The following is a 14,262-nucleotide window of genomic DNA, read 5'->3' as shown; positions in this document are numbered from 1 at the left end:
ACACAACTGAATTATTCTCCATGCAAAAATGATGTCTTGGAAGTCTAGACTAGAACCCTAGTTTTATGTGTGGAGAGAGTTCAGTTACGTGAGCCCCCTGCACTGAAGTGGTATAGTTAAGACACAGGTTTGGTTCAATCTGAGAGCGAGGCCAGTATTTAGAGACACTCCTGTGTTGCATGTGTAATAGAAATAAGCCATCATGCAAGGTTTATTTTCGTTTTCAAAGCATAGAAGTTAAGTCATAGCTCAGGTAGAGCATTTACGAGGGAGGAAGCCACAACACGTGTGTTTTCTGTGGCACACAGTTTTTCTTTGTCAGCCGTACATTTATGGATAGAATGCGCAAAAATGATCAGCATAAAAGAGCTTTCTGCTCATCTACCATCGGCTGGTAAAGTCAGAGGGTGTGTCTTTGCTGCCTGGCTGTGTTCTGGAGTTCCTTGAAGTCTGCCAACAAACTTGGAGGTGAAAAGGACTGGGTGTATTACAGCTGGCAAACTCTTACTGCCGAATCCAAGGTTTGCGGCTGACTAAATTTCTGGGATCCTGTATGTTCCATTCAATTTGAGAAACAGGTTCACCGTTACACTGTCTGAGCCCATTGTAGCACAGTTATCTCCACAAGCACTATGTTAGTCAGCTATCATTGTTGTTACCTGTTACCTTTTTCATGCTGAAAAAGATCTGCCACCTTGAATGAAGCCTCTGTCCTGAGAATGGCATTGGGAATAAAGTTAATTAGGAGCATCTGTGGTCTTAAAAATCACAGAAATCATAACTAAATATATTGAAATGACAAAGCAAAGGTGCTTGCTGGTGTGCTTGAGTCAGACACCATTCTGGAAAATGTTCTGCCCTACTTTCATTAAAGTACAGTGGTATCTCGGGTTACAAACGCTTCGGGTTACGCGTTTTCAGGTTGTGGACCGCAGGAACCTGAAGTACTGGAAAGGGTTACTTCAGGTTTCGCCGCTCGTGCATGAGCATAAGTGTTAAATCACGTCACGTGCGTGCGCAGGTGCAGCACTGCAGGTTATGAACACTTCGGGATCACGTCCGCAACCCGAGGTTCCACTGTACAGACCTAGGGTGTAGCTTTTTAACCCTTTAAAATGGGAATAGGAGGGTTTTCCAGTTAATGGCTTTCCTGGCATCTGGTTGAGGTGAGTGAGGAGAGAAATGTTGCCTTAAACTTAGTTATACTGGCTCTTAACCAATCCCCCTAACCAATCTGTGAAAATTCTGACATCAAAAGGATTTCTGTATTTCTAAAACTGGTATATCTTTAACTGATGCACAACTATTTGCTTCCTTGAGTGTCTGTATAAATTGGACTTGACAGTTAATCGATAAAAAAGGTCTTAACTTGAGGTTAGGAAAGGCATGGATGAGAGAAGGGTTATCAAACACTTTGTACGTTGACACTTGAGGCCTAAATAAGTAGGCGTTTTCTTGAAAGTAAGCCTGTTGGGTTGTACTTGACACAACAGCCTTCACTGTGCTGTGGAATCCTAAGTCATTGTGAAATACGAGTTAATACAGAATAAAACTGATGCCTTCACTTTTTAAATGTTTTCTTTTCCTTTGCATTATTTTCCTGCTTTGTTCATATGTCTTAACTTTCCGAAATCTTTCTTGGGATTTGCGCAGAGACAAGATTGCAATGATTTGCCCCCAAAATTTGTGTTTAGTGCTTTCCCCAATCATACAAATATAGGTTAACCATGCTTGTTAATGTTTTGTGTAGGTTGTGGGGAGCACCTTGTACGGACCTTATTGGCCAGAGAATGTTCGTGTGCTTTGCAAAATGAAGATGCTCATCAGGCTCTACTAGAAACTATGCAAAACAAGTTTATTAGTAAGTACAAGATTTGTTAGCAGATCTCTGAAGAGGCTAAGAGCTGGTGTCTGTCTACTTCTCTTCTGATCCTCCCCAAAGTGACACTTGTACCAGTGTTCCACTTCACAAACTTCCTAGCGTTGCTTCAAGTGGGTATTCTTAGAATGTCCCCATGCTCCCTTAAACACCAAGAAGCCAGTGTTTCATAGTGCTGGTTATTGGCATTAATGGAGTTCACCTTCTGTGTTAGATGGAGACAGGTGTTGCTTCACATCTGCAGAGCAAGCAGTTTCACTTAAACCTTTTACTCTGCACAGGCAGTTTTTAGTAAATGTTTTATAGAGCAAGTGAGGTGAGTCTTGCCAGAGGTGTAGCCATGTTGTGCTGTTGTTGCAGCAAAAAAAATGAGGCTTGTGACACTGGGAAGAGTAACACCTTGATTAGAGCTTTAGCTTTTGGGGACTAATACCTGCTCAATGCAATGCAGTCTAGTCTATTTGGTGGGGGGGTTGAACTTCAGAGTTCCAGAAGACTCTGTTGTTTTTGTCTTAAGCCTGTTGCAGCAGAAATAGTTTTGGTATGTTAGGGGGTCTTGTGACACGAGCCGATAGTTATAGTGTGTATAACACACACATGAAATAATTCAGGGTATAAAAGAGAGATATAAATAGGCAATATTGAGGAACATCTTGGTGGCTTTTGTGTTTCCTACTTTTTTTACTTCAATACCTTTTCTTCTGTGCTATCCTTCTGATTCTTTGATCCCACCTTCTTTGTTGTGTTAATGTTTGAAAATGAAAATGTGTAGGTGGTTGAATGTGTAAGAGGTTCACAACAAAATCCTAAGCCCTTAATAGAAATGGAATTTTACCCAAAAGTTGTAACGGATTATGTTGAAGGGATGTGTGCATGTGTTGAAAATATGGATTAAGAATGTTTCTATGAAACCATTTCAACCAACTTCTCGTTGACTTAAACTATTAGGACTACTAGTACTACTATTTTCCGTTTGGGATAGCTTGCTAAACATGGGCAACTTTTTCTGTTGAAAGTTTGCCATTAGTTTTTAGGCAAGAAAAAGCCCTTTCAAGAATTGACAGAATGAGGATTACTGAGTAGATTTCTTGTCATAGTAGCAGTGTTTGAATTAGAATGATCTTGTTTTGGCTTGGCTCTCATTATTCCTGGAAATATGTGTTTTATTTATGATTAAAAGGACATTAATGCTCTTGTTTTATGTGAGGGCTCCTAAAAAAGAAATCTGCCTTCTTTGCAAAATCTAAGATAGCCCTAACCTCTAGTTTATCTTCTGTCACATTAGTCACCAAAACAAACAATGGAAAAGTGAATGGCTCTTTAACTTGATTAAGACCTTGATGTAATTTTAACAACATCCTGAATAGTTTCCCTCCCCAGTAACTACTTCACAAAACACTACTGTATTTTTATAAGAATGTTTATGAAAGGGATGTTTAGAGCCTTTTAAAGTACAACACATGCCTTTCTGTGCTGATAACCTTGTGTGAAGGTGGGGGGAGCCCTACTGTGTTTTAACTGAAATGTTGAAAGGGAACTTTTTAGAGACAGAATATTTCAGTGTTGGGTCCAAAGAGTCCTGAAACCCCAGCATATGGTTTGCTAAAAGCTGCCGTTTCTCGGAATCGGCACAGCTAACTTTTTGCAAAAGTACACCTAAGAGGTTATGCAAAAATACTGGGCATATGCTGAATAGCTCTTTTCTTAAAAACTTTCCTGCTGTTGATTTTAAATGATACAAAAGTTTGCTTGAGGTGTAATGTATGATGCAGGTTTTCCCTCTCCTATGAAATAACTGTGAATAAAATAGGCTAATAGCCTTCTTATGACAGTATGACTTGTTCTCAAATTTAATTTTTTTTAAAAAGTAGCATGCTTTATGGTAACATTAAAATGTCTACTATAACAGTACAGATCTTTAGAGAAATAATAGCTCGGCAAGAAATAACTGAAAAGGATAGTCAGAACTGAAAATATTAGCCTCAAGGGCAGCTGAATACAGCTTTTTTTCCACCACACTTCTGCTGATGTTCCTTCTCCCCCCCCCCCCCAACTTTTTTTCATAATTCAGATATCTACAGAGGCTTGGGAATATTTCTTCCCACTTAGGAATACCTGACTTAACATCAGGATTTATTTATTTTTTAAAAAAGGTGATGGGCAGAATTAGTGGCAGATGGTCTTTTGTCATCTGATATTTATAGCAAGCACTGCGGAGGACATAAATGATGATTGAGTTAACAGTAGAGTACCTGGTTTGTTTATTTTTTTTATACAGATAGTTTAATGAAGATGTAGGATGATGTACACAATGGTCTGATGCAGAGTGGAAATGGTATTCTGTATACATAAGCATATTTCATAAAGAACAGTGGATTTTATAACTCGTCTAGTCCTTTCAAATTCAGCCAAGTTTGTTGAATGCAGCTTGTGGAATGTTTATCCTGTTTTGCAGGCAGGCAGATTGGGAAGCTAACAATGGAAATATGTGTAGAATTGCATGTAAAGTACTTTTAAACCTTTGGAAACCTGATAGTGGTGTTTTTTCGTGTGTGTTTTTTAATGCTTGCATTGTTTTGCAAAGGGAGTATTTATTTGAATCTTCTCCTTGCAGTTTTATCATTTTGTGGTGGCTGCTTCTGTGGCCAAAAAGGATGCCCCACCTCCAGAATGAAGCAGCTGTCTTGCTGTCCCCATGGTATCACCATTCATCAGGCATAGACAGATGGAAGCGTTCTAAATAGTCCTTTACCTTCAGATATACTTTTTTTTTAACCAAGAGAAGGAAGGAGGTCCCATCAGCTAGCTCATTGTTGATGCCCCACCCTGTAATTCTGTGTGGGGAGAATCCAAATTGCCCTAGAGAAGCATTGAGGAGAGCAACAGACCTATCAAAGGTCCATATAGTTTTGGGGTAGCAGCCTTTCCTTTTGGTTGATGACATCTAGCCAGGACACCCTCTCACAGAGCTACAGTTCCCAGCACTTTTAAGCTACAGTTCCTACAATTCTTTGGGTGAAGCTACAAATGTTAAAGTGGTAAAAGATTGCTTTAAATAAATGGTGTGGGTGTTAGTCTAGGTCTGTCAATCAAAACCTTCTTACTGGCTTTCTCTGCTGTCCTGAAGTGCTCACCCTGTTTCCTTAGTTGTACCACCTCCTTGATGATATAAAAAAGGGGGAAATGTTAACCAGTGGCAGGGAAAGTTATTATTATTTGTTTCTGTGCAGGACGCCTAATTAACAGTAGCTAACAAGTGAGTTTGTTTTTGTTGAAGAAAATGCTTTCATTTCTTCAATATACTCTGAAAGTACAAAATGATTTTTAAATTGTAAGTATGGAACTTCAGGCATACTGAAACATGCATGCAGAACCAAGCATCCTTTCCAACATTATCATGGGCACGCAAGCGAATTGTTTTTTAAAAGGAAAATGGAAATTCCTTCATCATTTTTCTCCATGAAACTCATTAGCTAGCTTGAAGCCTTTTGATTATGGAACTTTAGAACCCTATAAAGTCTAGTTTAAAAAGTACACTTTGTTTTCAGTTCTGACCTAGAAACAGTAACACATGCATTCACATCATTAACATGGAAAGGAAAAACCTTTGAGTGGAGACCTGGCTGTTCCAGCCCCCACCTCGCCAAAGCGTACTGTGAAGTAGGTCTCAAAACCCACTGAAAGCTTCCTTGCTGTACCCCATTGCTTGTTGCCATGCAAGCGGAGCCAAAGGTCTATTGAATTTTTGGATTGTTTCCATCTAACTTGGTTTAAAAGCTGTTCTAAAAAACAAACAAAACAAAACCTTGGAATCTGATTGGTACCAAAGAATTATTGGCATGATCATCTGTCTCCCTTGAGCATATGCCATCTAAACCGTGCGTTGTCCCAACTAAATATTGCTGTTGCATAAAGGCAATATTTTTGTGTGATAATTGATAACATTTAGCCAACCATTTTTCTTTAAAAGAAAGTATTTGTGTACACAGTTCTGTAGGATGAAAACTAAACTGGTGATCCGTATAAATTTATTAGACTTACTTTTGGCATTTGTTGCATTACAGACACTGTAGAGGCTGTTGAAAACATTTCCGAGCAGTTTCTAGCACAAATACTGCTTTGCAGATGTTATATTTGTACCTGTGCACATACAGTATAATGTATAGCCTTTAAGACTGACAACAGACACTGCAGAGAAGAAAAACACTTTTTCTTACGTATCCAATTTAATATTGCAGTATGTTGATCCACATTCATGTTTCATAAAGTTATGACAGAAAACTCAATTTGTATGTGAATACAGGTGTCTCCCCACTTATGCAGGGGTTACGTTCCCAGGTACTGCGGGTATATGTTAAATAGTGGGGAACACCATCTAAAAAGCCTGTAAACACCCTCTAAAAGCCTGGAACCTCATGAAAAAACCCCTTTAAAAAGCAGCAGCACTTACCAGACTGGTATGAATGGAGGCTCTCAATCTTCCTCCTCGCTGGAGAGGACAACGTGGAAACAACGGCAAGGAGGGTGGGGTAGACTGGTACCCTGAAAGGCCTGGCTCTGATTCAGAGGTAGACTTCCTAGTGCTTGGCTGTGGGTCATTTTTGCAGTTTCCCTGCTCTTTTCGGACCATTTTTGCCGTTTTTGTGCCTTTTTACAGTTTAAATTGTTTGCTTTATTTCCCAGCACTATGCATATAGGTGGTCGCACATGAGTCAAAATGTGCGTAAGTGAGGAGACGCCTGTATTTATCTGTGTGTGAGAATAATAAAACTAAATGGGATGGCATGCAGTCTGTTCTTGATGGTAGATACCAAGGAGTCAAATAGTACAATAAATTAACTGGTTTTATGTGTGCACTGATTGATACATGTAGACCAGCATCAAACCTAAGAACTCATTTTCTGTTAATATGAAGTGGAAACTAATCAGGTGAAACAAAATTCTGATCTTGTTTCGACAGCTGTGCTGATCCATTGGGGTAGGGGGATTATTTTGGCTGCTATCCTTTAGAGCTCCTTTAGGACTTGGAGATGCCATTAGGACTACTGGTTTGTTTTGCTTTTTTGCCGTCAATTTTCTACCCTGCTTTTTGGCTCAAATGAGTCCCCAAGAGATGTTGCATCTTTTTGAACCTTTGGGCACATCAGAAATTTTGAGAATGCTGTGGGTATCAGCATCTCTTGCTTCTCTTCTCCCTCTTCCAGGTCATTTCTCCTGTCCCCAGACTGAAAGCATACACAGATGATTCGCAGTTACGAAAAGCAACAGTGGTACTCACTACTGAGGAGGGTGGCTGCCTTTTAAACTGAACACTGGCCTATCTCTTCAGCAGCATTAGCTGCTATTATGAAAAGTGTACAGAAAGTAAAAACTCTTGCCCTTCCATGTTTATGAGGTTCCTTTTTGGATTAGAGCCTAGATCTACTGCATCCCTTCCTCCAGAAAATAATGTAATCTTCTCAATAAAAGTTTAGAGTTGGGTTCCCCCCCCCCAACACAAATCTGGGTAACATTTCCCCTCTGACCACCCTGTTGATGCAAATCATGGTTGCTGTTTACTATGTGTGTGTATTTTTGAGTAAATCTTTATTTATGAACAGGCTTAGATGTTACTATGCAGCTTGAAATGTAGTAGAAATATTTATATTTCAAACTTCAAAGTCTCAAAATACTGCTAGTAAAAACTTCAGTGAATTCGAAAAATGGAGTGACAAGTATTCTTGAACTGCTGTTCACTTTCCGCATAGTACTACTGCTACTTCTTTTACTTGATGGTCCTGGCTACAAGACCTTCCTAGTCACAATTTATATTAGCAAATACCCAAATTCAGAAAGTGTCAAGATGTTTCACAAATGGATTTTCCTTTATTGACACCCCCTTTCCTTCCCTGGAAAGAGATGGTGCGTCTCAAGTAATTTCACATGCGTGTAGGCGCACATCACATGGTACATGTTTTCCCCTTACACAGTAAAGATGCTTTGGTATGGAAATGACATGTTGCAAAGTTTCCTTTATTGCACTAGAATAAGTAAGAATGAGGTTAGGACCCAGGAATTTCTTTATTGAATATGAACCTAATAAAATTCATGTCGTAATTAACGTTACTCAGCTATGTTAGTTATTAAATAGTTACAGTGGGGAAATGTTGATTTTAAAAAAGAATTGGGAATAACATGTTTAAAATTCATTGCGTCCTAGAGCATAAACAAAGGACTAGTAACATGATAGATGGCAAAGAGCATGATAGCTTGGTTATGTTATCCATTTATATGTCGGAATTGTTAATTAACGTTAAAAATTGTATTTGAAGTCTTCCTGTTTTTAGTATTTAAAGCTTTCCCCAACCTGATGCCCTCCAGACTTTGTTGGACTACAATATCCATCCATTCTGACCAATGGTCATCCTGGGGCAGATGGGCATTATTCAAAAATATGTTTTTGAAGGTGGGTGGAACCTGCAATCTGTTTAGATAAATTTAAATCTTCAGAAATCCAAAATGAAGGGAAAGCCCATGAGCAGGCTGCTGCAGCCTTTCTCGAAATTATTGTAACCAGAGTAAGTTCCCTCTTTGGCTTTTGAGGAGGGGTGGGCAGGCATATTGATTCATAAAGCCGGCCATAAAAAAATTGTCCCTTGAAAAGGTCAGACATGCCTGGGTAGTTCAGTTGGTTAGAGTGTGGTTCTGATAACACCAAGGTTGCAGGTTCAATCCCCGTATGGGACAGATACATAGATGATCCTCAGGATCACTTCCAACTCTACAGTTATATGATTCTATCACTGTGAATCTCCTAGGTCTCTCAGATACTTTTTGGGAAGGTTAGGGGGTTCCTGGGGTCTTTGTGTTCATTTGATAGATCATATTTCCCACCCATTTTTAAGGTCCTGGAGTACTCCTTATTTGTCAGGCCCGGCCTCAAAGTTCCTGTTTGTGAGCCAGGCTTACATTGGTTCCTAGGTTCTGTTCAGCGGCTGAGTTTTTATCTGTGAAAGGTAGCTTATCAGTTAAACCTTTTGCCTCCTCAAAACATTTGTGCTCCTCAAAAGTTAAGTACCGGTATTGGAGAAACTAATTGTAGCTGTTACTTGGAGTAGTAATTAGCTCATGGCTTTGTGAAATAGATTGAACTATATCCCTAAGATTAACGTTATGTTACCTTCATATCCTTAGCTACCCAGCTATGTACTGCAGACATATCTTGCAGCAATCATGAAGCAAACAGTGCTTTCTCAAGTTTGGTTGTTCTAGCTAGAGGCTTGAAGTTTAAAATCTCTCTCATTCTTCCCGCATGGTGAAGAGATTGGCTCCAGTACAAGCACTGTTACCCATGCAAATAGCAGAGTTTGGGGGGCTGCTCCAGATTAGAGTTGTAGCAGGGAGCAAAAGGTTAATGCCCACCTCCAAGTCCTTGCTTTTTTTTATAAAAAAGCCTGCACTCCCAGGCTAACCATATGACAGTCACTTGTAGTGTGGCCCTAAGTTTTCACTTTTTTGGTGTGGTATAAAGCAATCTTTCCATGAGTGGAAGGACATCTGTTGATAGTGGTCCATAAAGCAAGTAAAGTTAGTTGCACTTAAAGTCCCATAGAAATCAGTGGGACAAGCTAGTTAAACAACTTGATTGGGCTGCCACCTAGATTGATGTTTCTAGCCTCACCCCACCCCACAAAAAATTACGGTGTTAATATTTAGAGTGCTCAGGATTTTACTTGACTAATTGCTAATTGATTTGTGGAATCTCAGGAACTTTTCTGCTAGAATGTGACAGTCTGTGGAATGGATACCAAAATCCTTGAGCACTTCTTTTGGGATGGGTGTAGAGACTGAACTCTGTTTCGGGCAGTGCTGCTGCTCAAGGCCTCTTGGCCTCCAGCAGCTTTTGCACAGGATCTACATTCAGTGTTTTGTACCATCTTTGTGCAGAGTACTCAAAGACCTTATGATGAAAAAACACATCTTTGTCCAAGGTTAAAAAAAATTGTCATAAACGTACGTTTTTCTCAAGTAAAAATAAATGAAATGGTTGTGTTTCACTGTTGTTGCTCAATATTTAGGGCAATAAACATTTAGCAAATGTGTGATCAAAGACTTTTTGGCCTTAACTAACTTGTTACATTTGCATTTAATCTTGTGGCTTAAGATGTTTAGGTCATATTTAAACCATAAAATACTTTCCACGTTCTGAAAGCGTATGACATTAATTTCAAGTCACACAAAAGGGGAATGCATAAGTTTTATTTGGCTAATTTAAAAATAATTACAGCTTCTGGTATAGCACCTTTTTTCAAAAAAGCATGTTTTGAATTTGAAAGGAAACATTTGTCAGACAGTTGTTTTCTGCTCTCTTGCCAATGTTTCTGACAGGCTTCTCAGCTCGGAAAGCACAGGATGCAAACAGCAATGACTTTGGCCAGCTTTTTTTAGTAGTGGGTACTGCAACTCGTAGAAGTCCCAGTAATTTAGGACCTGCTGTTTATTGTCACTTCAGTGGTAGCGTGCTTATTCTTCTTTGAAAACACAAGAAAAGAATGTTTCAAAATGCTTTGAAGAGTGGCTGAAATGCTTCAATCTGAGTGAGTGATCCATGCCTCTGGCAGTATGGGATGGGATTCTGTAGGGAGCGCCTGGGCCTAATGCTGTCTTCTAGGCCACTCCTCTGTCTGAGGCCATACCCATCAATGGCCCTGCTCTATGGCCTTAGGGCAACCCAGTCAGATGGCTGGAATGTGTGTTACTGCCAGTTGCTTGCCTGGGTGGAGAGATGTGTGTGCAGAAACCTCTGACTTCTCTATGGCTCGAATGTGCTATATAGTACTCCTTGGTGTACAGAGGTTAAGAATCTTCACCCACTTTTGTCTCTGGCTTTGCCCAGCACTTGCCTGCAGCCTCCAGAAGTTTGCCCAGGAGGAAATGTGACCCTTGAGCTGGAAAAGATTCCTCACCTCTGCTATAGGGCTTAATTGGATCCTCCCTCCCTTTCCTATATGGTGCAGGGTATACCGGAACACAAACAAGCTCTTAACTTTACATGTGTACTGAGTAACCTGCACTGCACAACCTTGGACAGGAGTGAGGTGGTTGATTCTACATATGGGAGACACATGTTGGCCTCTATGGGAAGATAATGACCACATGCATTAGCATGCGTCTTGCAGTAAACGCTCCTGGTTGAACATGAATTGTATCTTTTATCATTTCCTCTAATGAGAAATGTAATGGGCCTAATTTGATGTGAAGGACAGAGAAATGGGACCACCAGCAGACAAGGGAGATTTTTTATTTTATTTTTTGCATACTCAAGTGATTCCTCAGATACACAGAAAAATGCTACTTGTTTTAAAACATATGGAGGCAAATATGTACTATATAGTGCACTTTTAAAAAATCGATTTTCATTGTTCTCCCCCCCCCCGCCCCAAATTTCCACCCAGGTTCACCTTTTCTAGCCAACGAGGATGGTGTTCTCGGAGGTGTGATAGTTCTTCGATCTTGTCGGTGTTCTGCAGAGTCGAACTCTCCACAGGATAAGCAGTCTCTACTAGGTAAGTGTGCGAAGAAAGCCCTACTGAATATCTTATTTTTAAGTTCTTTAATTTAGATATATTACATTAACTACAGCTTGTGAGAGCTGGGGGAAGATGAATGGATGTCAACAAATTACAACTCATATCAATTAGTTATAGCCCATAAAGCTGTCTAGATGTCAGAATTTTACTGTTGGCTGTTTCCAGTTTCGTTCCTCCATTTGCGGAAGACTGCTTGTTCCATGAAAGGTTTCGATGAGTGAAAGCAGGAAGAAAGCCGTTTTTGCCAATTATTCTTTTCTTACTCTGCCCCCTCCCTGCTTCGTGCTACCTTACATTCTGTTTTCAAGGGTTCCCTGAGCCCCTGCAATGGAATGTGACTGGGAGAGTGCAGGGTGCTGCAGGGGAAATTGGTGAAAATTGCCTCTTCTATTCACCAAAGAATATGGGGGATAGTATGTGGCTAGGGTCTTCTACTATGCTCTCCTGAAGGGAAGACATGGATAATCCTAGCTATCTGCCTGTAATTTAGCATGATTTCTCTTGCTATCTGTGAGCATGGCTCTACATGGGCTTTCTTTTACACTTAATAAGTAAAGCATTACTGTTGTGTTTAAACCCATAGTAGAGTTCCTGTGGAGTCATACAACAGAGAGCATGTGTGTCGGGTATATGTCAGCACAGGATGGCAAAGCTAAGGTAAGTCACAAATAATACTTAGCACATGGGTAGGCAAACTAAGGCCCGGGGGCTGGATCCTGCCCAATCGCCTTCTAAATCCGGCCTGTGGACGGTCCGGGAATCAGCGTGTTTTTACATGAGTAGAATGTGTCCTTTTATTTAAAATGCATCTCTGGGTTATTTGTGGGGTCTGCCTGGTGTTTCTACATGAGTAGAATGCGTGCTTTTCTTTAAAATCCATCTCTGGCTTATTTGTGGGGCATAGGAATTTGTTCATTTTATTTTTTTTTCAAAATATAGTCCAGCCCTCCACAAGGTCTGAGGGATAGTGGACCGGCCCCCTGCTGAAAAAGTTTACTGACCCCTGACTTAGTGTGTAAAAAATTGTGGTTATTTTGGGGTGTGTTTTCTCCCTATCCTTTTCTTGTACCAAAACAAAAATAAAGGATGCTGAAGGGTTGTAAATTTCCTGGTTGAATTTGGATTCTATCTTTCCATGTCCATACCAGGCCTTGGCCCAGTTCAGATATCATGGCCATGCTATTTGTTCAATGATCACAGGTGCTTATTTGTGCTTATGCACCATCCCTTTTTCCTAAGTTGTTCATACCATAGGCCACAGGGTGCTCCCAATTACTAAATTATGCTTGGCCATGATGTCTTGAGTGGGCTTCTTTCTGGCATAGCATACCTGAAATAGTGACTATAAGCAATAGAAAATGAATAGTGTTCTTCTGCAAATCCACTTAAAAAAAAATTGGCAAGAGCATTTCCTTTTGCTCCTTCTGCTTTGTCAAGTTGAAAGTTGCATTCAGATCTTTGACCTCTAAATACTTTTGGGATCAGAGTTATGGAATAAAGCAAAAGTAGATGCACTGATGAAGTGAAACTGATGTAAATAAGTTTCAATGGCTTGTAATAAGATGGAAGTGGTGGGTGGAAAGTTAAGCCTGCCTCTGAGAAAGCTAAGGAACAATAAGCCTGCCCATTGAATGGTCTAGATACAAGCAACACAACTATGTCTGGGTTGCTTTTTAATCAGGTGTTTTCAGTGAGGAAGTAAAGTTAAAGAGACAGGTTTTCCTTTCAAGCTTTTATTTTAACAAGTCATATTGCAAGCCAAACTAGTACAGTTCAGTTGCTGATTTAGCCATATGTGAATATTTTATGGCATTGTAAAAAAAAATACAATAAAAATATTCCTTATCAAAAGGAATCTGCCGCTTTGATGCCTTGCTCTTCTGGACTTGTGTTATGACACTTGATACAGATTCAGAAAAAGAAGACATGTCAATCCTTCAGCTTGCACTCTGCGCCCTTGTTCCTTATGACACCTCACAGTATCCAGTTTCCTGCATCCAAATGTCTTTATGCCAAGAAAAATGGCTTATCTCCCTAATTCCCAGAGAGTCAGTATTTTGGGAGAGAGGAGTGCTAGTGCTACTACTGCTTTATTGCTAGGCAAGTTCAGTGTTAGATTAGAAGTACTATAATCCTAAACTTTATGTAGTACTAGGGTAGTATGTGGCTTGAAGGCAGCCTATGAGGCATTGATGCTAACAAGGCTAATAGCTCAGTTTGCCCAGAGATCTTTTCCTACTTGCAGAACCTCCATTGGACATCTGGTGTGCATTGTTATCATACTGCTGGCAAATTCTCCAGCTGGCAATTTTGATTGGGCTGACAGACACAGCTGCTCTTCTTGGTTCACTTTTAAATTATGCTTGTGACCTTCCTTTAGGAGAGTTAATCCTTCTCTTTCTTTTGAGCCTATGGCTGCAAATGTTTTCCAGAAAGTAAACCGCAAATGTCATGACCACTTAACTGCTAATGCTTAAGAAACCAACTGCTCTTGTAAAAGATGGATTTCTGTGTTCTTGGGAGTTGAGACAAACTTAAAGATGGCATGTAGAACTAAGAGAGTGCTTTTTTGTATAAAACAAGGTGCTGGTACTCATATATTGATAAAAGTGCTGAGTGTGCCAGCAGAAAATAGATGCGAAACATGAGGAAAAAAAGAAGAGCTGGTACCTTAAAATAATATTTGGTGTTTGCTAAAAGACTGTTCTTTTCTATATGTTGCCTGCTTAGTATGCAATGCCTTTGGCATTAGATGTAGTGCATCTGAAAGAAGCTCTAGGAACTTCTGTTTTTAAGAAAATAGGCAACAGATTG

At 39.9% G+C, this 14,262-nt stretch overlaps 1 protein-coding gene across 6 annotated transcripts in view; it reads left to right on the top strand.

Moving 5' to 3' along the window:
- TASP1 (taspase 1) overlaps positions 1-14,262 on the top strand; it is a 62,972-nt gene that overhangs the window by 41,248 nt on the left and 7,462 nt on the right. For 4 of the 6 annotated variants that reach the window (XM_080999240.1, XM_080999239.1, XM_080999242.1 and 1 more), the window contains 3 exons: positions 1,751-1,861; positions 11,314-11,424; positions 12,032-12,105. In XM_080999240.1, coding sequence (XP_080855366.1) covers positions 1,751-1,861; positions 11,314-11,424; positions 12,032-12,105 — 296 coding nt within the window. The remainder of the gene's footprint in view (positions 1-1,750; positions 1,862-11,313; positions 11,425-12,031; positions 12,106-14,262) is intronic. The other 2 variants (XM_080999241.1, XM_080999243.1) reach the window with 2 other exon arrangements.

This window comes from Podarcis pityusensis, assembly GCF_964106645.2.
Source record: "Podarcis pityusensis genome assembly, chromosome: 3".
NCBI lineage: Eukaryota > Metazoa > Chordata > Lepidosauria > Squamata > Lacertidae > Podarcis > Podarcis pityusensis.
This window is presented reverse-complemented; position numbering and strand designations above follow the sequence as displayed.